We start from the raw sequence: 26,313 nt of genomic DNA on the forward strand, positions 1-26,313 counted from the left end.
GAGGACAATATGACTGCTTATAAATAACTCAAACAACCAACATTAATACTTAATGAACTTTTCGTTCTCACTCTGTAAATATTTTAACACTTCCAACGAAGACATGCTACAGCAGAAAGACTAAAAAAAGCCAGCCACCAGCTCTGAAATACACTTACATGGCAGTTGATATCACTTTAAAACAGTACATATCAGAAACAAAAAAGGATCACTTTTTTTTCCAACTTACAAAGAATTAAAAAAAGAAACAAAAGAAAACAAGCTGATTACTCACTTTGGTGACAGAGTGGTACAAATTCCACATGGAATTTACTAATGATGCCTTCTCTCAGATTTCACACAAGATATAAAGTCAAATCTGGGACAACATATGCATACCTTAGAAACATAAAACCTTTGCATAAAAATACATGCTTTCAATGATCATCTAAATGGTATTTCAATATTCAAAAAAAGCAAACTTAACATATGTTTATTAATTATATACTGATATTTAAGTTTTCTTGATCCATTCTTTAAAGAAATGCAAGGCCAAGAGGTTTTGATCTAAACTCTCTTGCTTTATAATTTTCCATTTCTACTTTTTACATTATACTTGCCTTCCTCAAAGCTAGAAGATGGACAAGGCAAGAAAATCAGTTCTAAATAAGCTTTGATTAGCTGTTTCATGAAACCAAAGCAGAAATAATGAGCTAGTCCCTTCCATCTTTGTTCATTCGACCAATATTTTTAGAGTGACTGACTCAGGCATGCTCAGCACTCCCTTGTAAGTACTGAATGATCTACGGTGGTCGCAGGGGAGACAGCAACTACAGAACTTCCAACATGTTTGTGATAGTGGTAGAATTAGTCCATGCAAGGTAAATTACAGAACTTTTTTTATGACATATCAACATGTGATAACTCTATTTCATCTTCTCATAAAAATACTTCTAGCCTACATTAGTAATGGAAGATGACACAATTCTCCTGAAATCCTCTTTTCTGTGTCTTACCTAACATCAAGACCAGTTACCAACATTTGAACAGCAATGGCTAACACGTTTTACAAAACACAAGACCTAGTTTCCACTTTCCACAAACACCTGATAAAATCTACTTCAGATACAATGTAGGATATTTGTTCTTTGACAACTCCCCATGTAATTCTCTTCCGAGATGTAACAACTACACTATCTGCTATCATAACCATTAAGATCACCCACAGCATCAAAAAATAATCATTAATGATGGCTTAAATCCCAGGATACAAGCATAAAATACTGCCAATTTGTCTTGAAGAAAATTCACATTTGTTTTAGTCTTTCTTAAATGAAATCTTTCTCTTCAATGCAGAGTGCATTTTGAACAGATTACTTTTCTTTTTTCCTCCTGTAACATTAGTAGCTAGCTCAGAAAATAAAGTATATGCCCACCACTCTCCTCAGTAGTTGATAATTGAGAGAGAAACAGAAAGCAGTTTCATGTTAAAAAACCATTTTCTAAAAAACACAAAGCTTCTATGAAATAACAGTGCAATAAATTAACTACTACTTACATGGGATAAACCAAGAAATGTGTTAATGAACAAAGATAAAAGGATGCAATATAGGGTTCTGATCAACCCTTAACTGTTACTAATCCATACTTAAGTAAAAGTTTGCTTCTCTTTTTTACTAGAAAAGCCTTTGGGAAAACAAAACACAGCTTAGCAGTGTTTTTCAAGGAGGCCTCAGGAAGAGAGTATCTATCCATGGGATCGTGAGGCATATTCATCTCAAACTCAAAATTTCTTTGATGGCTCCTCTTACAGGTGTAAATATTATAAAAATTTCTCTTCTACTTCATAATAAATACATGTTTATCTTAATATATATATGTTTATCTTAAAGGTATTATTTTCTCATCACCAATTAAACAATGAAAAACATAGCAAGAATGTCTGCCATGATTACTTTGTGGTTTCTTTTTTTTTTTCTTAATTTATTCATGGGGTTCATGCATGTGGATTTCCAGTCATGTGACTCATTTTTTTTTTTTAAAGATTTTATTTATTTATTTGAGAGAGACAGACAGCAAGAGAGAGAACACAAGCAGGGGAAGTGGGTGAGGGAGAAGCAGGCTCCCCGCCGAGCAGGGAGCCCAACGTGGGGCTCAATCCCAGGACCCTGGGATCATGACCTGAGCCAAAGGCAGATGCCCAACGACTGAGCCACACAGGTGCCCCATATGACCCAGTTTTAGGGAACTTTTAATAATTAAGGACTCAGGAGTACCTGAATAAAGATCCAGCTTTTTGTAAAGAATTTCTCCCTTTTAATTTTTTTTCATTTATTTATTTTTTTAATTTAAATTCAATTAATTAACATATAATGCACTATTGGTTTCAGAGGTAGAGGTTAGTGATTCATCAATCTTATATAATGGCCAGTGTTCATTACATCACGTGCCCTCCTTAATGGGTATCACCCAGTTACCCCATCCCCCCATCTTCCTCCCCTCCAGCAACCCTCAGTTTGTTTCCTACGATTAAGTCTCTTATGGTTTGTCTCCCTCCCTGGTTTTGTCTTGTTTTATTTTTTCCTCTCTTCCCCTATGATCCTCTATTTTGTTTCCTGAATTCCACATATCAGTGAGATCATATGACAATTGTCCTTCTCTGACTTATTTCGCTTAGCATAATACCCTCTAGTTCTATCCACCTTGCTGCAAATGGCAAGATTTCAATTTTTTGATGGCTGAGTAATATTCCATTGTGTATATATAGCACATCTTCTTTATCTATTCGTACTTTGTGGTTTCATGTAGTTCAGATACCTACCTCCTCCTCAAAACCTAGTTTAAGAATTACAGATTGAGAGTAATCTGGCATATTAATAACTCCATTTATCACTTGTCTTTTTATTTTCATTATTAACAACACTGGATGCCAAAAGCCTTAATCTAGCCACTTTTACTATTTCTACGCTTTGGTACTCAGAATTACTACCAAAGTTTTCTGCTTTAATTCCTTATTTACTCCATCATACTAACTAGATCTCAAAGCATGCCCCCTTCTTGCTGATTTCAGAACCATGAAACTTGTTTGGGACAAAAAACTTCCTTTTTATGTGCAGCTTTCTCCAATCTGCTACAATGTGCCTACACCATATGCCTGTTTTTGCCCTGTCTGGGGTCAAGAAAGAGAAAGAAAACAAGGGCAGAGCATTTCCTCATGATAATCTTAACCCAATACAACTATTTGTAGCAGGTACATTTGTTTATTGTGTCAGAATTAATTTGTTAACTTTTTATGGAAATATCACAAACAGAAAGCACAAAAATCTCAAGTGTATACAGAGCTTCATGATTTTCACCAATGTAACCAGTGCTCAGATAAAAACACAAAACAAAGTATTACTAGCATGTGGCAACTATATTTTATTTTTCTAACTAACTCTCCTGCTTCTACTCAGCCTTTAGGTTTTGTTGTCAGTTATTTTACATAGAATGCTAAATATTAGGCACTAAATACATTCATTCAACAACTGTATGTTGAAGGCCTACTACATGCCAGGTGCCTTTCTATGCCCTGGGGATAAACTAGTGAACAAAATAAAAAAACCTGGCCCTCAATGAGCTTATATTCTTGTAAGGGTAAATGACCATAAACAAGATAAACTAAGTCAAGTATATAGTATGTTAGATGGTGATAGGTACTAAGGAAAAGAAACTTTAAAAGCAAGAAAGGAGTTAGACTATGTCAGAGAGGGAACATTTTTAGAAAAGACCAAAGAAAACCATATTGAAAGGTGACATCCGGGTCAAGACCTGAAAGAATGATGGAGCTAAGGAACAATGGGAACACCAAACAGAAGAACAATTTAGGTAAAAAGACCAGCAAATACAAAGGCTCTGAGGGAGAAGCATGCCTGATGTATCTGAGAAACAGCAAGCAGGCCACTGGGGCTGGAGCAAAAGGGCAAGGAGTAGAAGATGAAGTGAGATAAGCAGAGGGTAGTAGAGAGGGCACTCAGAGCTTGTGGGGCCTCATGGGTCTTGTGTAAGGAAGTTGGCTTTTACTTTGAGTGAGAAGGGAAGCCACTAGAGAATTCAGAATGTGAGATATGACCTATTTCAACAGTATCACTGGCTGTTTTACTCAGAAAAGATGAAAGGAAGAGACAGTGGATGCAGGGAGAACAGCTGGGAAACTGCTGTAAGAGTCCAGGCAAGAGCTGGTGGTGGCTTGGACCAACGCGGTCACGGCAGCGCAGACAGCAGCATGTGGTCAGATCCTGTACCCCCGCTAGGCTGCTGAAGAAGAGGTAGGAGAGACCACGAAACTGGAATGAAGCAACTGAAGAGGTCCAAGAAAACCAGGCATGTACAGCGTCCTAGAAGCCAGGGGAAGAAAGTATTTCGTGAAGAGATGAATAAAGAATCTTAATCAAATAAAGAAGGACTGATGAGAACCTTTGGATTCAGCAAAAACAGAGTGGAAAACCTGAAAGGAGTGTGTTTAAGAGCAAATGGGAGAAGAAATATTTGAGACAGAGTGTACAGACTTTTTTTTTTTTTAAAGGCATTTTGACATAAAGGGAGGGAAAGAAACGAGGCAGCGGCTGGAGAGGGGAGGACAGGACTTCTTCTTTTAAGATGGGAGACCATACAGCAACTAGAGGAATGACCAGGAAGCGAGAGGAAAAAGGATACAGAAGAACGAGGGAGAACTCCCCCTGCTTGTGTCCCCTCTCTCTCTGTCTCTCTCTCTCTCTGTCAAATAAATAAATAAAATCTTTAAAAAAAAAAAAAAAAAGAACGAGGGAGAACTGCCAGAGCCACAAGGAAGAGACTAGTACGTAAGTGGGTGAAGTTCTCTTCTGACAGCTTCAGTTCTCTCATCGAAGGAGGAAGCAAGATGCTAGAAGCGTCAGAGCTTTGAGGAAGGAGAAAGCAGTTGTCTAGGAGTCTGGGAGGGGGATGGACCAGGGAAATAGGATTCCTGGGGGGCACTAAGGACTCACTGAGGTTAGAGATCATAAATATAAGGGGAGGGGAACCTGGGTGGCTCAGTTGGTTAAGCGACTGCCTTCAGCTCAGGTCATGATCCTGGAGTCCCGGGATTTGCGTCCCACATTGGGCTCCCTGCTCAGCACGGAGTCTGATTCTCCCTCTGACCCTCCCCCCTCTCATGCTCTCTCTCTCCCATTCTCTCTCTCTCTCTCAAATAAATAAAAATCTTAAAAATAAATAAATAAATAAATAAATATAAGGGGAGACCTGTAGTCAGGTTGTTTTTTTTTCCTCTAAGTACGTTTAGAAGTATGGGTACGATGGGGCGCCTGGGTGGCTCAGTCGTTAAGCGTCTGCCTTCGGTTCAGGGTCCTGGGATCGAGCCCCACATCGGGTTCCCTGCTCTGCAGGAAGGCTGCTTCTCCCTCTCCCACTCCCCCTGCTTGTGTTCCCTCTCTCACTGTCTCTCTCTGTCAAATAAATAAATAAAATCTTAAAAAAAAAAAAACAAAAAGAAGTATGGGTACAAGGAAGGAGCTGAGTGTATACAAGACTATGATTACCATGACTGCCGGTGGAATTTAGGCTGGGAAAGGAAAGTAAGACAGCAGGAGGATGAGGGACAGTGAAAAAATGCTAGATTCGAAAGACTGAAGGTCCCAACAGGCTCAAGGAATTAGTGGAGTAACAGAAATTGTGATATGAAAAGATAAGAGGTGGTACACAGAGGGGAAACTGTGTAATTGAGACTACGGAGGGATGGCAGTTTGGATAAAAACAAGGTCTAGAAATGAGCAGCGAGGTGGGACAGAGGGCAAAAATACAATGAAGAGGAATTCCAGGTCTGAAGACACCAGGGTACTGGGAGAATTATCCCCATGAATACTGAATATTGAAATCACCAAGAATTAGAACACGAGTAGTATGGAGTGAGTGCCAGTGAACTGAGACTACAATCTGTTAGGAGCCAGTTCCCCATGAGTCTGCCAGTTATGCACATCACATGAGCAGAGGTGCAGGCTGTCATCACTGCAGACTGTCTTTGCAAGCAAGTTTGTATAAGCAAAAATAGAGTATCTCTCTGCAAAGCAAACGGTAGGTTTATCTACACCCACGGAAGATACGCTCTTCCTCCAGGACATGGGCAGACATGATTCATGTCCAATATAAAAGATTCCAGTTCCTCTCCTATAACTCAATCCACTGTGGGTACAGGTATCACCTGGCCCTCTTCAAGTCACCCTTGGGTGACTGTGGAAATTGGGACTTGGGGAACCAGTGTAGTAAGCAAATGCTGTTACTATGTCTACTGCTTGTGCTATTCGGAATAAGTCCTTTGATTCCAACCCAGAAGTCTCCTGTCTTCTGCCAGCATCCATGACACTGTGGTAGTTAATGTGCAAGCAGCTTGCAAGGAGGGTAGATCTCAGACCTTTGAAAGTTTTTGATAAAATCCCCAATGAATAGGAGGTGGGGATGAGAGATTACTCAAACAGGGTGGGTAGAAGGTGGTACAGTTTAAAAATAAGAAATAAAGTTTGGAGGCACTTTAAAAGAGAGAATGGTCTGGAAAAAGCAATGAGAAGCGAACACCTCAAGGCTCAGCAATTATGAAGAAAGCAGGAAAACTGCTACTACTTGAGATGGTTATAGGTAGTGTCAGTAGGGAAGCCCGACTCAATTTAAAGCAAAAAAGTAAAGGCAATATTAACAAAGAGGATGAAGATAAAGAGGAATCTGCTTATGATTGACCTTGAGTTCCAGGGACATTATGAAAGATTTTTGGAAGGCAGGGAGGGGTGGGTTTGGGGATCAGATCTGGATGCACATGGTAAGAGATCCATGAATCCTGGACTTTTTGCATGACTTACATGAACAGGAAAAAAAGGCATGATGAAATTAGCTGTGATTAATCTTAATCAGATTAAATTTGCCAATGTGTTTAGTGTCTCCCTTGACCCTGTTCGACTCATCCAATATCTACTATGGAACAATTTATTTCTTACCAAACAGAACATCATTTTAGAAAATTTAGAAAATACAAGTTTTAAAATATATAAAGCCACAACTGTTATTAAGACAGTGTTAACTTACTTGAATTAGATCTAAAATGCCAAGTTCACTTTCTGAAGAATCCACACAGAAGACAAAATACAATGTTGCATAATGTCTATAAATCAGTTTGTTGTCAGATCCTCCAATTAACCTAAATGACAGAACAAAAATCGGAACGTTACAGCAATAAAATGAAACACATTTTCGTTACCTCAAGCAAACTGACAATTTGTTTAAAACCTTTCCTAAGATGTTTGGGCATAGCATTTAAAAGTGTAGCATTCAGGCACCTGGGTGGCTCAGTCAGTTAAGCGTCTGCCTTCGGCTCAGGTCATGATCCCGGGGTCCTGGGATCGAGCCCTCCATTGGGCTCCCTGATCAGCGGGGAGTCTGCTTCTCCCTCTGACCCTTCCCCCTCTCGTGCTTTCTCTCTCTCTCTCACTCTCTCTCAAATAAATAAATCTTTTTAAAAAAATAAATAAATAAAGGTATAGCATTCAAGTGAAGTTAGAGACTTAGTGAATTAACAGGGCTGTTTTCTTCAGAGATAACAAATAAAAGAAGCTGGTGCTTCATTTTAGTTCATTAATTCATTAAACTATCTACTGAGTACCTACCATTTGCCAGGTACTGATAGTGGGTAAGGAAGAGTAAACAAATAAATAAGAATGATCAGGGTAGAAGGCACTACATAGAGATTGAAAAAAGGATGCTGCTGTACTGATGGATTTGCTACCTAAGATGGGTTCTTGAGAGTGACATTTAGGCTGAGAGCTAATGATAAGGAGTTAGCCTAAGAAAAAATTGAGAGAAGAGCATTTCAGGCAAAGGTGCCAGCTAATAAAAAGGCCAGGTCATCAGGAACAAAATATGTATGTCCAAGGAAGAGAAAGAGGGTGCGTGGACAAGAAAAGATCAGTAAACAAACAGAAGTAGGCAGGAACCAGGTCACAGGGCATTTTTAAGTGCTTATTAGATTTAACTCCATAAGTCACAGTAAGTTATACAGCTTAAGACTGACTACCAGGGCACCTGGGTGGCTCAGTTGGTTAAGCGACTGCCTTCGGCTCAGGTCATGATCCTGGAGTCCCGGGATCGAGTCCCGCATCGGGCTCCCTGCTCGGCAGGGAGCCTGCTTCTCCCTCTGACCCTCCCCCCTCTCATGTGCTCTCTGTCTCTCTCATTCTCTCTGTCTCAAATAAATAAATAAAATCTAAAAAAAAAAAAAAAGACTGACTACCAACTAGGGAGGAAAAAAAAAAAAAGAATGACATTTCTTAAGTTTTAGAGAAATTTACCATCAAAATCTCCAAAAATACATTTTATTTTGAAATATAAATGCAAAAAACTGAGATAAGAAATACTCAATTCTTTCATCAAATATTTTTATTTACACTGACTGGAATGCCAGCATTTTAAAAATAATTTAGTACTCATTCCAAATATCTTATATTTTTCTAGTTTAGCTATTTCACAGTTACATTTACAATAATTAGTTTACCTTCTCAAAAGACTTTTAACACTAATATAAAATAAGAATCAAGGCCAAATATCATCAAAGTTAAATGAAGACTCAAACAAGACAGGAAAATAGCACCTATTTCTTAACTCTGTAAAACTAACACTGAATTTACAGGTTCAGACAAACAACTTCTGTAAGTACCCACTTCTTTCATGTCTTCTTATAGCAAAAGTGGAAATGATTTTTGACAAGAATTAAAAATTACTACTATGTTAGATATATTTCTAGAAAAGATATTCAATTAAAAATATGTATGTGTAATTTAAAGAATCTTTGAGATGATTTTTATAGACTATGATTCCAATTGTTCCTGGAAAGCCACAAAAAAGAGCACTGACAGCAGGATTCAGTTCATCCTGAATCAGCAATTTAGTGATTATCTTAAACTTTTGTTCGGCTCTACTGTAAAAGAAGACCAAACTATTGAAAACTATTAGTTTCAAAATGACTATCAATGCCATTAAAAGAAAGCAAAGATTTAACACATAACATGACAAGTACATACTTTGCCTTTTAAAATGTAATTTTATCTTCAAACTATAGTGCAATACTGATAAATACTGATTCAAACTCTTGTATGGAACGCAATATACCATATAAAACCACAGAATTTTAGAACTCCTCTTACTTTAAATACTTCATATTCCAAGGGGGAAAACTGAGGTACAAGAAGTGACCTGACCAAAAAAAACAGCTTGTTAGTCACAAAACTAGGACTGAATCAGATGTGTAGCCTCATCTCTGATGCAATGTTTGCCTTCTACTTTTTGTAAGCCTGGAAAAGAATGATCACAAATTTAAGCCCTAATTTCTAGTTCACACAATGCCCTGCTTAGAAGAGCCAGGTTCTTGCATGACCACATATGATGCACTGTGCTTGGTGACAAGTTCCCTACGAGAGGTTAAAATGCTAAGATGAAGAAAAGTGGTAATGGCAAAACAACTCAACTCCTGCAGAAGTGTGACAGAAATAAAGTACAATTAAAATACAAAACACAAAGCAGGTACATCTGTCTCAACTCTTAAATTGGGAGTTCTGGAGTTAATAGCAAAATTTATAAATTGTAAGTGTGTATTTGCAAAGTGAACTGCAGCATGATACAACCCTTTAAGAAATGCATGTAAACTTTCTATGTGATAAACAGTAATTTATGGTCAAGTAAGAATGAATTTTCTATTATCCAAACTATTTTTCATAATATACATCATACCCATTAAAACACAGAAAAGTATAGGTCTCTCTGCTTCATATGTAATTTTTTATAACGGGGCTCAGCCAAAGTTTAGTTTTTGACTTGTCAATGAAGAAATATTTAGAAATTGATTACATAAACACAAGCAAAAACATTAATAAAACTATTTGAGAGCAAAATGTTTTCATGGAACCCACTAATTTAAAAGTATTTATTTAAAATAGTTGGCAAGCTAATTATAACTAATTTATATTTATTCATTTTAAAAATAGAAACTCTATTAGCTGAATACTACCTATATACAGAGATTCCTATATATAAATATATATACATGCACACAGATATTTATTTGAAAAGCAGATTTCAGTCTCATTTATAATAATAAAATAAAGAATATAATATAAATTTTTATGAACAGGTCCATTTAGCCTAAGGAATACTCTCTAGTCATTAAAAAGAATGAGGTAGCTCTAAATGTGTTTATATGCAAAACTTTTAAAAATATTAAGTGAAAATTAGCAACATGCAGACCAGCATACCTAGTGTGATCCCGTAAGTAAAATTTTTTAAGGTTATACTTTTATATGTTAGTCAATGAAAAATTAATTTTCTAGAAGGAAACACAAGAAAGTGAGAAAGACTAAAGTCAGGAGAGGGAGACTTAATTTATAATTAATTTTACACGTCTCTGAAATGTTTGAATTTTTGCCATATGAATATACAACCTTTACATAAAATGCTTCTGTAACATTTTTTAAGAAAAAAAAAAGACTGCATATCTTAAAAAAAATTCTTTAAGTTTAGATTTATAGCTAACATATGTGATAATTAATCTCCTAATCTAATTCATCAAAATTAGGCAATTTTTACCATAACCAATTAAACAGTATATATTTTAATCACATAGTCAAAGATTAGAATGTCCATGAAATGCTTTACTTACAATCCTCCTTCTAGGAAATTACAAACATTTTCATCTCTCTTAGATACCAAATGGAATGTCTCCCTGATGATTTGCTGTTGTGTATCTTCACTCTGAGAAAGAATAATTTATATATGTTAGGATTAAATTTCTAGGTTTAACAGCATTTTAAGAATTTTAAAAGTAAAAGGCAGTAATATCTGTCAGGGAAATTCATCAATGAGAGAGGTCCTTGGAGAGCTAACATATCACATCTCACAGAAACAAAACCCATCGTTTTTCGATGTAAAAACAAAAAACAAAAACAAAACAAGACCAGCATTTTATAGTTTGCTACTACAATAAAACTAACATTTCTAAATTTCAAAAACCAAGAAGAAAAATACTAGACAGATGAATTAAAGACACTAGTAAAAGGGACACTAGATATTACCTAGTCAAAGGCCATCGTTTTACACATGAGTAAACTGAAACAGAGAGGTAAAGTTATAAATGATTCATGTAGCTAATCCATATTTTATTGGAAGGAAAATACCGAAGTTTAGAGCTTCCAATTAAGTTTAAATACAAACTGAGGTGAGTCCATCCATATTAGCCATACAAGCATAGCCTAAAACCAAAAGTTTGCTCAATAAGTATCAAATTCACCAAGCAGTTCACATCCCAGTAAAAAAGAGTCAGCTTCTCAAACACTGCAATAGAAAACTGGGCACAATCACAAATAGGAATTTCACAGGAAAGGAAATATGATGGTCCATAAACAAATGAAACACAAGAGGGGCCTGGGTGGCTCAGTCAGTTAAGTGTCTGAGTCTTGGTTTCAGCTCAGGTCATGATCTCAGGGTCGTGAGATCGAGCCCCACCTCAGGCTCCATGCCGAGCATGGAGCCTGCTTCAGATTCTCTCTCTCCCTCTCCAGCTGTCCCTCCCCTCCTAAAAAAATGAAAAGATGTTAAACCTCGCTGGTGAACTACCAATTCAAGTAACAGTAACAGTGAAATAACTCCACATGCATCACATTAGCAAAGTGTAAAAGTCTGACAATATCACATGTGGACAAAGATGTGGAGCCAAAGAAACTCATCCCACCAAGTGGGAGGGTAAATGGTATCATCACTCGAGGAAACAGTTCTATAATCCAGCATCTCCATTCCTAGATACTATACTAAGCCATATAAAACCACTGTTTTTGAAGATTAAAAACAACAGAATATTGGCAATTACATATACATAATAAACTGTGTACCAAGAGACGTGTAGAAGAATGTACCTCAAGGCATTGTAACAACAAAAAAAGCTAAACTTGCCCAAAGGTCCACCAATCACAGAATTGATAAATTATGGTATATTTACAGAATGGAATCCTATAACAAATAAAAATTAAAGTAAATTACATCCATAAATATGAAGGAGTCGCAAAAACTTTTTTTTTAGGAGTCTCAAAAACTTAATATGAAAAAAAGAAGGTATCTTAGCTCGGGCTACCATAACAAAATACCACAGACTAGGTGGCTTAACTAACAGAAATTTGTTTTCAAGATTCTGGAAGCTAGAGATTCAAGATCAAAGTGCCAGCATTAAAAAAAAAATTTTTAAATAAAAAACAAAGTGCCAGCACAGTTGGTTTCTGGCGAGTGCTCTGTTCCTGGCTTGAAGACAGTTTCTTCTCATAGTGTCCTCACATGGTGGGGAGAGAGAACAGAACAAGTTGTCTGCTGTCTCTTCTTACAAGGGCACTAGTACCATGAGGGCCCCACCCTTAGGACTTCACCTACACCTAAGTATCTTCCAAAGCCCCAGCACCAAATACCGTCAAACTGGGTAAGGTTAGGGTTTCAACATATGAATTTGGGGGTGACAGGGAGACACAACTCAGTCTATAGCAGGGGGAGAAAATCAAGTATCAAAATGACATGTAATCATTCAACTAATAAAAATTTCAAAAACATGCAAAAGTAAATATTATTTAATGATACACATATATGTGATGAAAATAAAATTATAAAGAAAATCAAGAGAATGATTAGCAAATTTCAAAGCATTGGTTTCATAAAGACTATATTCTCTAAGCACACAGCAGTTAGGTAAAAGAATCAACAATTAAAAGGATTTTTTAGGGGCGCCCGGGTGGCTCAGTTGGTTAAGCGACTGCCTTCGGCTCAGGTCATGATCCTGGAGTCCCGGGATCGAGTCCTGCATCAGGCTCCCTGCTCGGCAGGGAGTCTGCCTCTCCCTCTGACCCTCCCCCCTCTCATGCTCTCTCTATCTCATTCTCTCTCTCAAGTAAATAAATAAAATCTTTAAAAAATAAAAAATAAAAAAATAAAAGGATTTTTTAAAAATCCCAAACAGGCATTCAAATTGGAAAGAAGTAAAACTATTTGTATTCACAGATGACATCTGTGACAGATTGATCATATATCCAAAAAAGTCTAAAGAATCCATAAAAAAACTGTTAAAGCTAATAAACAAGTCTACCAAAGTTCAAGATACAAAACTAACCCTCAAAAATCTGCTGTATTTCTACACACTACCAATGAATAATCCAAAGGGAGACCTAGTCATAGATGTTGCAGAAATCTAACAGATAAAAAGTTAATATGATGAACATAATAAGCCAGTAAGTTTAAAAATCTAAGATGAAGTGGCAAAATTCCTTAAAAATAAATAAATATAGTAATAATAATAATAATAATAAAACGGTCCCAAGGAGAAAGAGAAAAACTTTAATAATCCTATTATCATAAAGAGGATAAAGAATAATTTTAAATCTCTCCACCAAAAATAAATCAAGCCCTGATGGCTTTAACACAAGCGTGTCCAGTGATTCAAGAAACAGATCGTTCCAATCTTACACAACTCTTCCAAAGCACAGATAAAGAATTAACAGCCTCAATTCATTTTCTGAGCCTAACATTGACACAAAATCAGACAAGGACTGTATGAGAAATGAACACTGCAGGCCAATCTCACCAAAAAGCATAGATACAAAAATATTTTTAAAAATTAATACATCATGACCTAAATGGGTTTATTCTAGTAATGTCAGGTTGATTTATTATTAGAAAACAGACTGATGTAATTCTCTACATTAACAGATTGAGGGAGAAAACATAGGTCACTTCAATAGATGCAGAAAAAGCATCTGATAAAACTGAACATCAATTCTTGAATAAAAAGAAAAAAAACTCTTGGCAAATTAAAAAAAAAAAAAGAACTTTCTCTAGCTAAGACTATCCAAAAAACACCTTTTGCAAACATATTCACAAAATGTTTAAACAATTTCTTCCTTTTAAGATCAGAAACAAGACAGGTTAACTGATAATGATTTTCCTATTCAGTGCCATATCAGCTGTCATCAGTACAAGAAAAACAAGAAAAATAAATAAGAGATAAAAGAATTTGAAAGAAATAAAACTGTCATTCACAGACCTCAAGATTTTCCATGTGGAAAATCTAATACAATTTACACAAATGTGTTAAAATTAACGGATATAACAAGACAGAGCCAGCACGCAAAACTGTTGCAATTCCAAACTTTTCCAACTGTCAGATGGAAGATAAAATTTTTAAAAGATACTACATACAATACCATCAAAAAACACGCAGTGCCTAGGAATAACTGAAACAAAAAATGCAAGACTTCTATGGAGAAAATACAAAACTTTACTGAAAAAAATTAAAGAAGAGATCAGTAAATGGAAAAATGCAGTGATTATAGACTGAATGACTCAATTTCTCTAAAATGTTCCAAAGGATCAAGGTAATTCTACTCAAAATCCCAAGAGATAGAAAGAGAAACTTAAAAACCTGAATCTGATTCCAAAACATATATATTAAATCAGAAGACAAGAATGACAAAGACACTCTCCAGTAGAATGTAAGAGGGCCTGCTGAGCAGGTAAGAATTATTACAAAGCCACAGTAATTAAGATAACATGATATTGAGGCAGAAATAGGGAAACTGACTAATGGCATTCAACCATAAACACACCCACACAAATACAAGGTAATTAAATTTAAAACATAGACTAGGCATTATAGAACAGTAGGGAAAGGAAGGACATTTCCGTGAATGGTACCAGAATAAAAATTGTTGTTTTTGTTCTGTTTTATTACATTAAACTTAGGCCTCTGACATTATACTAAAAAATCACTCCCAGGCTGGTTTAAAATGAAGTCAATGCTCAAACTATAAAGCTTTAAAAATATAATAGGAAAATATCTTTATGACCTTGTAATAGTGCTAGACTTTTAAATAAGACACAAAGTAAGGCTAACCATAAAGAAAAAGACTGGCAAATTTGATCACACCAAAGCAAGCATTCCTAATGATCAAAAGACACCAGAAAAAGAAATGAGAGCTACAAACACAAAGAATATAGCTGCAGTACATAAAAACTGGCAAAGGAATAACATCCAGTATATATAAAAAACAGACGTCAGTAAGAAAAAGATAAACATCTCAAAATAAAAATGACTTGGCAAAAGAGAACTTAGGAAGTCATCAAGAAAAGGAAATTAGAATGGTAAATAAACTATGAAAGATGTTCAACTTCATACAGGAGAAAAAGAAAAAGAAAAAAGAAAAAAACCCTACTAGTTAAAAACTACGATGACAACATTAAGTATACTTAACTATCAGTGAAGATATATAAATACGTCTAACAATATCAAGTATTGGCAAGAATATGCAGCAACAAAGCACTCATACTATTAGAACTGTAAATTGGTACAACCACTTCTGGAAACACACAAGCATTACCTGGTAAAGCCAAACATGAACATACCCAAGGACAAAGGTATCCATTCAACTCCTAGTTACACCCTAAAGAAATTCAGAAAGATGTTTACATGAATGCTTATAGCAGCACTGTTTGTAACAGCAAAAAACTTACAATGTAAAATGTCCATCAATACAAAAATGTATAAATAAACTGTGTTTCATTCCTGCATGGAATATCACAGAGCAATGAAGATGAATGACTAAAACTATATAAAACACCAGTAATGATCTTAGAAATGTTGAATTTTTTCTTAAATCAAGTCATAGAAGAATATAAATACTATGATTCTACTTTTTAAAAGTTCAAAAACATGTAAAACTAAACAGTGAACTGTTTGAGGACAAAAATGTGATAAAACAAAAATGAGAATGATTTTTAAAAATTCAAGGTGGTGGTGTCTCTCTTAAATACAGAGAGAACAGGATAGAATATGAGAGGTGCAGAAAGACTTCAAGGGTACTGGTAATTTTTTTTGAAAGGGGATAGTGAACACACAGCAATTAAAGTATTAGTTCCTATATCTTACAGATATTCAATATATACATTTATTTTGTATCTATTCAATATTTCATAAAAATATTCAAAAGAACGAGGGAGGAAGGAAGAAAAAGCACTGTAACAGACAGCTACCCTCTTCCTTTATTAGGTTTGCTTGATCATCTATCTCCACCACCTCCTTCTAGTCTTCATCTAGAGCTAAACAATGTCCCTTGGATGACCTTACTTCCTCTTGTGGCTTTGACCATGCTATCTCCCTAATCTTTCATTCTCCTATATCCCTAGTGCTTAAGAGAAGCCTATCTTCTTTTCTGAGTTGGTAATAGGTATTTCCAGCTTACAGACATTTCCAGTTATAATCCATAAAGTGATATTAAAACTTACATGTGAAAGACCAAAACATACCATTTCTCCTAAAATCTGTTTTTCTTTCTTTTTTAAATTCAAGTATAATTGACATACAATGTTATATTAGTTTCAGGTGTACAAAAAGTGATTTGACAATTCCATACATTGTTCAACACTCAGCGCAGTAAGTATAGTCACCCTCACAATGCAACATCATTACAATGTTACTGACTACATTCCGTAGGCTGTACTTTTCATCTCTGTGACATAATTACTCCAACTAGAAGTTTGTACCTCTCAACAAAACCCATTTTTATTACTATATTTCTAACCTCATTTAATAGCATTACCATTCATCCTGTCTCTTAAGCCAGAAATCTTGATGATTTCTTTCCTTTGACTTCCCATGTCTATTGGGTCACCAAGCCCTGTTAATTCAACTGCAGAAACAACAGTAAACCTGGATTCAAAGATACTATCTCAACTCAGATTCTTATTCTTACCCAGAATACTGTAAGAGCCACCTAAATACTAACTCTGCCACCTGTCTCTCCACTCCAAACCATCTCACCTATGTCACCAGAATTACTTCCTAAATAACAGTATTTGTTACTTCATTTCTTAAAGTCCTCTGGTTTCCATCTGACGTAACATCCAAACTCCCTAACAGGCCATAAACAAAACCTTCCAAAATTGAATCCTGACCTACCTCTGAGCTTTCATCATCTATTTCTTCTCTCCTACACAATCCTCTTCAACCGCACTGAACCTCTCACTATGCACTCCCTTCCTATTTTCCTACTCTCACCCCATTATCTAGCAACAGCCTTTTTAAAAAAAATTTTTATTGTTATGTTAATCACCATACATTACATCATTAGTTTTTGATGTAGTGATCCATGATTCATTGTTTGTGTATAACACCCAGTGCCCCATGCAGAACGTGCCCTCTTTAATACCCATCACCAGGCTAACCCATCCTCCCACCCCCCCTCACCTCTAGAACCCTCCGTTTGTTTTTCAGAGTCCATCGTCTCTCATGGTTGGTTTCCCCCTCCGATTCTCCCCCTTCATTCCTCCCCTTCTGCTATCTTTTTTTTTGTTGTTGTTATGTTAATCCCCATACATTACATCATTAGTTTTAGATGTAGTGTTCCATGATTCATTGTGCATAACACCCAGTGCTCCATGCAGAACGTGCCCTCTTTAATACCCATCACCAGGCTAACCCATCCTCCCACCCCTCTCCCCTCTAGAACCCTCAGTTTGTTTTTCAGAGTCCATCGTCTCTCATGGTTTGTCTACCCCTCCGATTTCCCCCTTCATTTTTCCCCTCCTGCTATCTTCTTCTTTTTTTTTTCTTAACATATATTGCATTATTTGTTTCATAGGTACAGATCTGAGATTCAACACTCTTGCACAATTCACAGCACTCACCAGAGCACGTACCCTCCCCAGTGTCTATCACCCAGTCACCCCATCCCTCCCCCTTCCCACCACTCCAGCAACCCTCAGTTTGTTTCCTGAGATTAAGAATTCCTCGTATCAGTGAGGTCATATGATACATGTCTTTCTCTGATTGACTTATTTCACTCAGCGTAACACCCTCCAGTTCCATCCACGTCGTAGCAACAGCCTTTTAAGACTCAGATCAAACATGATGGTTTGTCAAGTCTCTTCTTACTTTCCCAGGAAAAAATAGATCCTTTTTCCTCAGGTCTTCCATGGTACTGTTTCTATTCCTAACATATACTTCTAACAGTGTGCTCAAATTTCCTTTGTAGATAACTGAATTCTATCAGACTCCAACCCCTTCCAAATCTTTAAATCTGAAATGCTGAACAGAGTGGCTGGCATAGAGTTGCCAATATAAGTACACTGAATAAATGAATATCGGATGTAGAAGATGGGATCCACATTCATTTATATTTTCAAACATCAGGGTTACATGACACACTCTGAAAGGGGGGGGCAATAAAGGAAAGGCAGTATGGTGTAGTAGTTAAAGGTATGAGCTCTACTCTAATTAAGACAGTAGATTAAATGCACAAAAACATCTATTTTTGTGGCCTTCTCAAACCCCAGCTAAAACAGTATCAAAATCTTTTCCTTTCTCCTTTTTTTTTTTAAGGGCATAAACCACGAGGATGAGGAAAATGAGAAAGAACACAGGGCAAGAGAATTTAGTAAGTGGCTGAATGAGGGGTCAAGTATTAAGAAAATCTCGGAAAACTTAACCCCAAATTGGTGACAGGGAAGCCCAAGAACTAACCCAATCTGTATCCCAAAATAGCCAAAGGCTCAAGAATTGGCGCTGTTAGGTACTTCTGGAAGAGAAGATGAAAAGAGGAGTGTAAAATAAGGAGGACTGCTTCAGAGGTAGAAGGACCATTAAATTCCCTCTGCCATCCCCAAGAAAAGTCTGTAAACATATTTCAAGGAGTAAATAAAAGAGAGGGTCTTTGGAGAGCAAGGGGTACTATGGTAGGCAGAATAATGGCTCACCAAAGATGACAACATCCTAATCCCTGGAACCTATGAATATATCCCCTTACATGACAAAGAGGCCTTTACAGGGGTGACTAAAGTAATGACATGGAGTTGGGAAGATTATCCCAGATTATCTCATTGGACCTAAGCTAATCATATGGCTCCTTAAAATCAGAGAGCCTTTCCTGGGCTGTGGTCAGAGGAAGACGTGACCAGAGAATAATCTAAGAGATGCCATTCAGTTGGTTATGATGATGGAGGAAGAGGGCCAAGAGCCAAAGAATGCAGGCAGCCTCTGGGAGCTGGAAAAGGCAAGGAAATGGATTCTCTCCTAGAATCTTCAGAAAGGGATGCAGTGTTGATGATATGTTGATTTTAGACCAGTAAATCCCATATTAGACTTTAACTCACAGAGCTGTAGGATAACAAGTTTGTACTGTTTTAAGCCATTAGGCAATAAAAAGAAAATACAGGGGCTCCTGGGTGGCTCAGTCGGTTAAGTGTCTGCCTCAGGCTCAGCTCATGATCCTGGGGTCCTGGGATCGAGCCCCGCATCAGGCTCCCTGCTCAGTGGGAAGTCTGCTTCTCCCTCTCCGTCTCTGCCCCTCCCCCTGCTTGTGCTCTGTCTCTGTCAAATAAATAAAATCTTTAAAAAGCAAATACAGACACTGTACTGAAAACAGGGAATTTAGGAAAATGTACACATACCTGATGCTAGCCCTTTTTTCAGTCAGTTCCCAGAATACCTAAGCCAGGCCTGCTTCACCCTCTAGGCAGGAACCTGGCACAAACTTCTCTGTCATTACTTTAGCTCTAGTTGTCATTATCAACTCCCAGATAATGACAATGGGAGTTCCAACAAAGGCAGAATCTGTTATTTGTTCACCAGAATGTAGTTCCTTTCCTCCCCAGACACACAATTCAACATTTTTCATTTTTCCTTGAATTAACGTAGACCCACCCAAACAGCTTCTGGCCAGTGGAATGTGGTTGGTAGTTGCGATGGAACTGAGCTGCCACAACTGAAAGATACCTGTGTTCTCTCTTCCCAGTTCTGCACTCTGTGACACCATATGCTGACAGCGTGAAAACCGGCCAGGATGGGGGTACCGACACCATGTAGCAAATGCTACAAATTACAGCTCTTTCTTCCCCGGTGAACCGGTTGTTAAAAATATAAAAACTCCTGCACGATCTCCCGTGTTAACTAGATGTAGAAGTTCCTTTGATCCCTTCCTCAAGAACCACCAAATGCCCACAAAGATGTTTCTAGCTCATCAGGATCACCAATATTGGACTTGATGTGAAAAATAAACTTTTATTGTGTTAAGCCACTAAGATTTGGGGGATTGTTAACAGCAATTGCCATTTTTTAAAAAATTTTTTATTGTTATGTTAATCCCCATACATTACATCATTAGTTTTAGATGTGGTGTTCCATGATTCATTGTTTGTGCATAACACCCAGTGCTCCATGCAGAACATGCCCTCCTCAATACCCATCACCAGGCTAACCCATCCTCCCACCCCAGCAATTGCCATTTTTACACCAGCTAAGCTGCCTAGCCTGCTACTCTCAAGTACAGCTCATACCGGCAACTCCTGATCATGGATTCAGACTTTTTAACTAGCTTTTAGAATCCTACCCTTAGACAGGAGCAATCATGGATTGCTGGACACCTGAAGACAGCTCTGACATAAAGACAAAATACAGAGTGAAAGTAACTCAGAGAAAACAAACCAAGTAGGGCAGAGAAAATTTTAAAATATTTATCATTAGTATCAGAGAAGTAATAAAGAAATTGCAACTATAAAACAAGAACAGCATACTATAAAATAACAACATTCAGAAATTTTAAAGGGAGCTCATGGAGATTAAAAATTTAAGGAGAAATTGTTTAACTCAGGGGAAACACTGGAAAATAAAGTTGGTAAACAAGTCAACCACAAAATAGAGCCAAAGGGCAAAATGACAGAAAACAGAAGGGAAGGAATAAGAAAAATAGAAGTCAAGAGGAATGCTGAATAAAAAGAGATTCAAAATGAGAAGAGAGAAAATGGAGAAATTTTTCAAGCAGAGAGAAAAAGAATTTCCAGAATAAAAGAGCTTGTCAAGTACTCAGCACAACTAATAAAAACAGCCTCAGAACAAGAGTCTGTGACACTTTAGAAATTGCAGAAAAACAAGAGTCTACATACTTGCTGGACAGTATAAATAGATCATACACAAAGAAAAAGTAATCAAAATTGCTTCAAGCTTTTTGATAGCAATACTGGAAACTAAAAGGTAATGGAGCAATGCCATCAAAATTCTGAGGGAAAGTTATTTCCAACCTAGAATTCTATAGAACAGACAATGTGAAGTTACAGTAAGACTCTGCGGACAAGCAAGGTCTCAAATAATCTACCTCCTTATGGCCTTTCTCAAGAAGTTACTGGAGGACATGTTCCACCTTGGTAAGGTAATAAATCACGCAATCAAGCAACAGGAGGTCCAATATAAAAACAGGCTAACGATATTCCAAAGATAACAGAGACATCTGCCATCCAACAGGTCTAGATTGGGCCTAGTCAAAAGATTCCAGAAGAGATTTCTTCAGGAACATGAAACTGATGGAAGAAGCATGATTGAGACAACTGACAAAGATGTGAATTAGTGATAAGTAAATAAAAAACTAGATCAAAGAAAAAGGCGATTGTTTATTTCCAAGGAAAATAAACCGTGAGGAGAGAAAAAACTTGGCACAATTTACAACATGGTTCAGGGAAGAAAAGCATTTACACAGGAAATTAATGAAAACACCAGATACTGCTCTAACCAATATTATGAAATAACAGTGAGAAGACTGGGAAGGATATAGATGTTGGGGGGGGGGGGAGAGGGTGAGGAGCTAAATAAACATTTTCAATAGCAGAAGTCAACAGATTATGCCAGCAACTGAAAAAAAATCAGGCAGCAAAATAAGCACATTATTTAGAGATACGTAAATACTGAGTAATCAGCTAAAAGTACTTACCTGTGGGAAGGGGAAAATGAAAGAATGTTATTTTTCATAATAAGCCTTACAGAAAAACTGTTAGATCCTTTAAGCTATGTGTCTGTATAACTTTGTTAAACAAAGTAAAAATAAAGAAGGAAGGGAGGAGAGTATGGAACCTGCAACCAGACTATATGGGTCTGTTCCTGGATATGCTCTTTATTAAATTTGTGACTTTGAACAAGTTACTTACCTTCTCTGTGCCTGAATAACATAACATTTATAGCATGAATAACATAATATCTACCTCGTACAGTTGCTGGGAGGACTGAGTTCAAATACATAAAGCTCTTAAAAACAATACCTGGCACATACTAAGCATGGATTAACAATGACTTACTTAAAACATCTATTTTTGGGATTGTCTATAAAATAAGCTCTAGAATTCTAATGACAGGTGTAAAGATCTTATATGGAGTTTTTTTTTAAGGAAAGTTATCCTTTTTGCACTGTTATTGTTTATAAACAAATTACAGATTATGTAAACTAAACCTTAACTATGTTTTATTATTTTATCAGTGAAAATAATTTCTCAATAAACTTCAAGACTGCCGCTCATAATCATCTTTCTTAAAATGCCAGCAATACTCATCTAAGAAAATCACTATCAGAAAGAATGCCTTACAATATTAATCAAACATCCAAAGTCTAAGATTAAACAAATCAAGTCTCTGCTGACATAAGACAATTTCCCTTTCTTTATTAATCAATTTAATTTAATAGCTCTCATAAAGAAGCCTGGAGCTTGCTTCAGGCAGAACTGATTTCCTAACACTATAGCTTCATCACAGAAGTCAACAGACACATTTCAGTTGGTCACAACGCCTAGATTACATCAGTCTAAAGACAACTCGAGTTACATAAAGGCAACAACTTTTACTGTTTTAAATACTTCTCTTAAAAATAAATGAATAAATACTTCTCTTAATGTATTAATGAAAATTAATTTTAAAGACTCAGTAACCCACTAACAAAACTTTCTCTTTTCCTATGTTCCTTTCCTGTTCTTTTTTTTTTTTTAAGATTTTATTTCTTTGACAGAGAGAGCGAGCGAGAGTAGGAACACAAGCAGGGGGAGTGGGAGAGGGAGAAGCAGGCTCCCGCCCAGCACGGACCCTGAAGTGGGGCTCAATCCCAGGACCCTGAGATCATGACCGGAGCCGAAGGCAGAAGCCACCCAGGTGCCCCTCCTTCCCTGTTCTTATACATATGTCATAAAGGCAACTTTAAAACCAAAACGTCCCTCTAGTCAAATAGTAAATATGTCATAATCCTCCTCCCTCCTTCCCACACACACTCGGAGAATTTTTTCTAAAAATGCACTCACTGTCTCTGCTAGATGCTAGAATATCAAGGATTTCCAAGATGAAAGAGAAACAGATCCTTTTCTCTGAGAGCTTAAAACAAGAAATAAAATGAATATAACCATTTAAAACTTTTATTTAGTGTTCTGTATCTTGCCTTTTTTAATATTCCCAAAGAGAAATAGATGCATTGTAATAAAAGTTAGAGAGCAATTAATTCCTGACGTAAGAATTATACAAATAACATACTACAAGAGGTAAAGGGGAACAATGATTTTCAATAGCAAGATCATCATCTTCAAAGAAGAGACAGATTGTCTAGAAAGAGACTTACAGAGTAAGTAGAATTTACAAATTCAAAGAATAGAGAATATGAAGTTGGATGGCATTCAAAGCTGGAAAAAAAAAAAACTAGGCAAAAGCATGGGATCAGGACAGCAAGGTGCATATATGAGAAACAATTAGTTAACTTTTCATTAAAAGTAAGAGAGGTATGAATGCTAAGCCTGAGAACACCCCAACATTTAGAAATCATGAAAAAGAAAAGGTCCCAGCAAAGAAAATTCAGCGAGTGTGGGTTTTCTGCCAGATTCCCAAGCAGGAAGTCTGCACAGAGACGTCGTGCTCTGTGAGTAGGCCTCACTTTAGCCCGAGTGCATAAAGAACAAGCAATGAGAATGGGGCTACCTTAAATCCCAAACGAGGCGTAAAGAGTTTTAGTCCTTGGCCCAGATCCTTCATTAAATTTCTTTAGAGAAAAACCCTCTGGTATCTTCCCTCACAATGTATAAAAATGTATTAAAGCCACTTAGCACAATAAAGTGCTCAATAAATGGTAGCTATTATTAACACTCTAAAATTACCACCCACTATACCATCTCCCAGTTTAAGTGGCAAAGACCCTTTTTTTTTTTTTAATTTAAAAAACACATAGCTGAGAAGGTGACAGAGTTTAAAATATTTAAAGAGAGAGTCTGAACCATGGTGGCAGCTGAAAGGTCTGAGAACTCAAGAACAAGGTAAAATTGGAGGGGGGGGCAGGTAGCTGGAGTAAGAGACCAAGACAACTCAATGAATGAGTAAAGAACAGTCATCTTTTCAACAAATGGTGCTGGGAAAATCAGCCACAGGCAAAAGGATGAAGTTAGACCCCTACCTCAGGTCATATATAAAACTAACTCCAAATGGATCATAGACCTAAACATAAGAACTAAAACTACAAAACTCTTGGAAGGAAACACAGGTATTAATCTTCATGACCTTGGATTACACAAACCTTTCTTAGATATAGCACCAAAAGCACGAGTAAAGAAAATAAACTGGACACCAAAATTAAGAATCTTTGTGCTACAAATTGTATCAGCAGGAAAATGGCAACAACCAGAATAGAAAGAAATATAAGCAAATCATATACCTGATAAGACACTTGCATCTAGAATACATAAAGGACTCTTACAACTCGGGAATACAAACACAACCCAACTTATAAATGGGCAAAGGATTTGAAAAGACTTTTTTCAAGGAAGATATGCAAATAGCCAATAATCACATGAAGAGATGCTCAACATCATTCATCATTAGGAAAATACAAATCAAAATCACGAGATGCCACCTGACATCCCCCAGGATGGTCAGAATCAAAAAAGGAACAGTAACGAGAGTTAGTTAATGAGGATATGGGGAAACTGGAACCATCATACGCTTCTGATGAGAACGTGAAATGGTACAGACAATTTGGAAAACACTCTGACAGCTCTTCAGACAACTAGAGTTATCGTAGCAATTCCACACCTAGATATATGCCAAGAGAAATGAAAACAAATGTCCAGGGGCGCCTGGGTGGCTCAGTCGTTAAGCGTCTGCCTCCGGCTCAGGTCATGATCCCGGGGTCCTGGGATGGAGCTCCGCATCAGGCTCCCTGCTCAGTGGGAAGCCTGCTTCTCCCTCTCCCACTCCCCCTGCTTGTGTTCCCTGCTCTCGCTGTCAAATAAATAAATAAAATCTTTAAAAAAAAAAAAAAGAAAGAAAACAAATGTCCACACAAATATTTGTATACGAATGTAATGTTCACAGCATTATTCATAGTAGTCAAAAGTGGAAACAACCCAAACATCCATCACATAACAAAGAGATAAATAAAAGGTGGTCTATCTATACAACTGAATATTATTTGGCCATTAAAAGGAATGCAGTACCGATACATGCTGTATAACACAGTGAATCTTAAAAGCATCGTTCTAAGTGAAAAAAGCAAGTCACAAAAGACTACATATTTCAGGGGTGCCCAGGTGGCTCAGTCATTAAGCATCTGCCTTCAGCTCGGGTCGTGATCCCGGGGTCCTAGGATCAAGCCCCGCATCGGGCTCCCTGCTTGGCTGGAAATCACCTTCTCCCTCTCCCACTCTCCCTGCTTGTGTTCCCTCTCTTGCTGTGTCTCTCTCTCTGTCAAATAAATAAATAAAATCTTAAAAAAAAAAAAAAGACTACACATTTCATGATTTCATTTATATGAGACATCCAGAATAAACAAACCTCTAGACACAGAAAACTAGATTACTGGTTGCCAGGGAATAGGGGGTAGTGGGACCTGGGGAGTGACTGTTAATGGGTACTAGGTTTCAACTGGTTTGATGAAAATGTTCTAAATTTAGATTATGGTGATGGTCATATGCACAACTGTGAATACAATACACTGTACTGAACTGTACACTTTCAATGGGTGAATTTTATAGCATGTGAATTTTATCTTTTATTTTATTTTTTAAAAGATTTTTTAAATTTATTTGACAGAGAGAGACACAGCGAGAGAGGGAACACAAGCAGGGGGAGTGGGAGAGGGAGAAGCGGGGCTTCCCGCGGAGCAGGGAGCCGGATGCGGGGCTCGATCCCAGGACCCCAGGATCATGACCTGAGCCGAAGGCAGATGCTTAACAACTGACCCACCCAGGTGCCCCATGAATTGTATCTTTTAAAGACTAGGTCATTCTTCAAAAAAAAAGCTAGGGCAAGTTTTATTAACTAACTTTCTCCTAAAAAGTCTCCTTATGAAACTATTCTCAGAAGAATTTTGGAGGACTTTGTATTCTGTAATAACAAAGAAGTTCATTCCAAAACAAAGCCTACAAAGGGATAATTTATTCTGCAGAAATGCAAAAAATACCTGAGAACAATCTCTGGAATAT

At 37.0% G+C, this 26,313-nt stretch overlaps 1 protein-coding gene across 10 annotated transcripts in view; it reads right to left on the reverse strand.

The window, feature by feature from the left end:
• The window catches only part of AP3S1 (adaptor related protein complex 3 subunit sigma 1), a 128,017-nt gene that overhangs the window by 92,576 nt on the left and 9,128 nt on the right, over nucleotides 1-26,313 (reverse strand). For all 10 annotated transcript variants that reach the window (XM_081827229.1, XM_081827227.1, XM_081827232.1 and 7 more), the window contains exons 2-3: nucleotides 10,688-10,779; nucleotides 7,069-7,180 (exon numbers count right to left, since the gene is read on the reverse strand). In XM_081827229.1, coding sequence (XP_081683355.1) covers nucleotides 7,069-7,180; nucleotides 10,688-10,779 — 204 coding nt within the window. The remainder of the gene's footprint in view (nucleotides 1-7,068; nucleotides 7,181-10,687; nucleotides 10,780-26,313) is intronic.

The sequence above is a fragment of the Leptonychotes weddellii genome, chromosome 7, assembly GCF_054177405.1.
Source record: "Leptonychotes weddellii isolate Sample4059 chromosome 7, ASM5417740v2, whole genome shotgun sequence".
Classification (NCBI taxonomy): domain Eukaryota; kingdom Metazoa; phylum Chordata; class Mammalia; order Carnivora; family Phocidae; genus Leptonychotes; species Leptonychotes weddellii.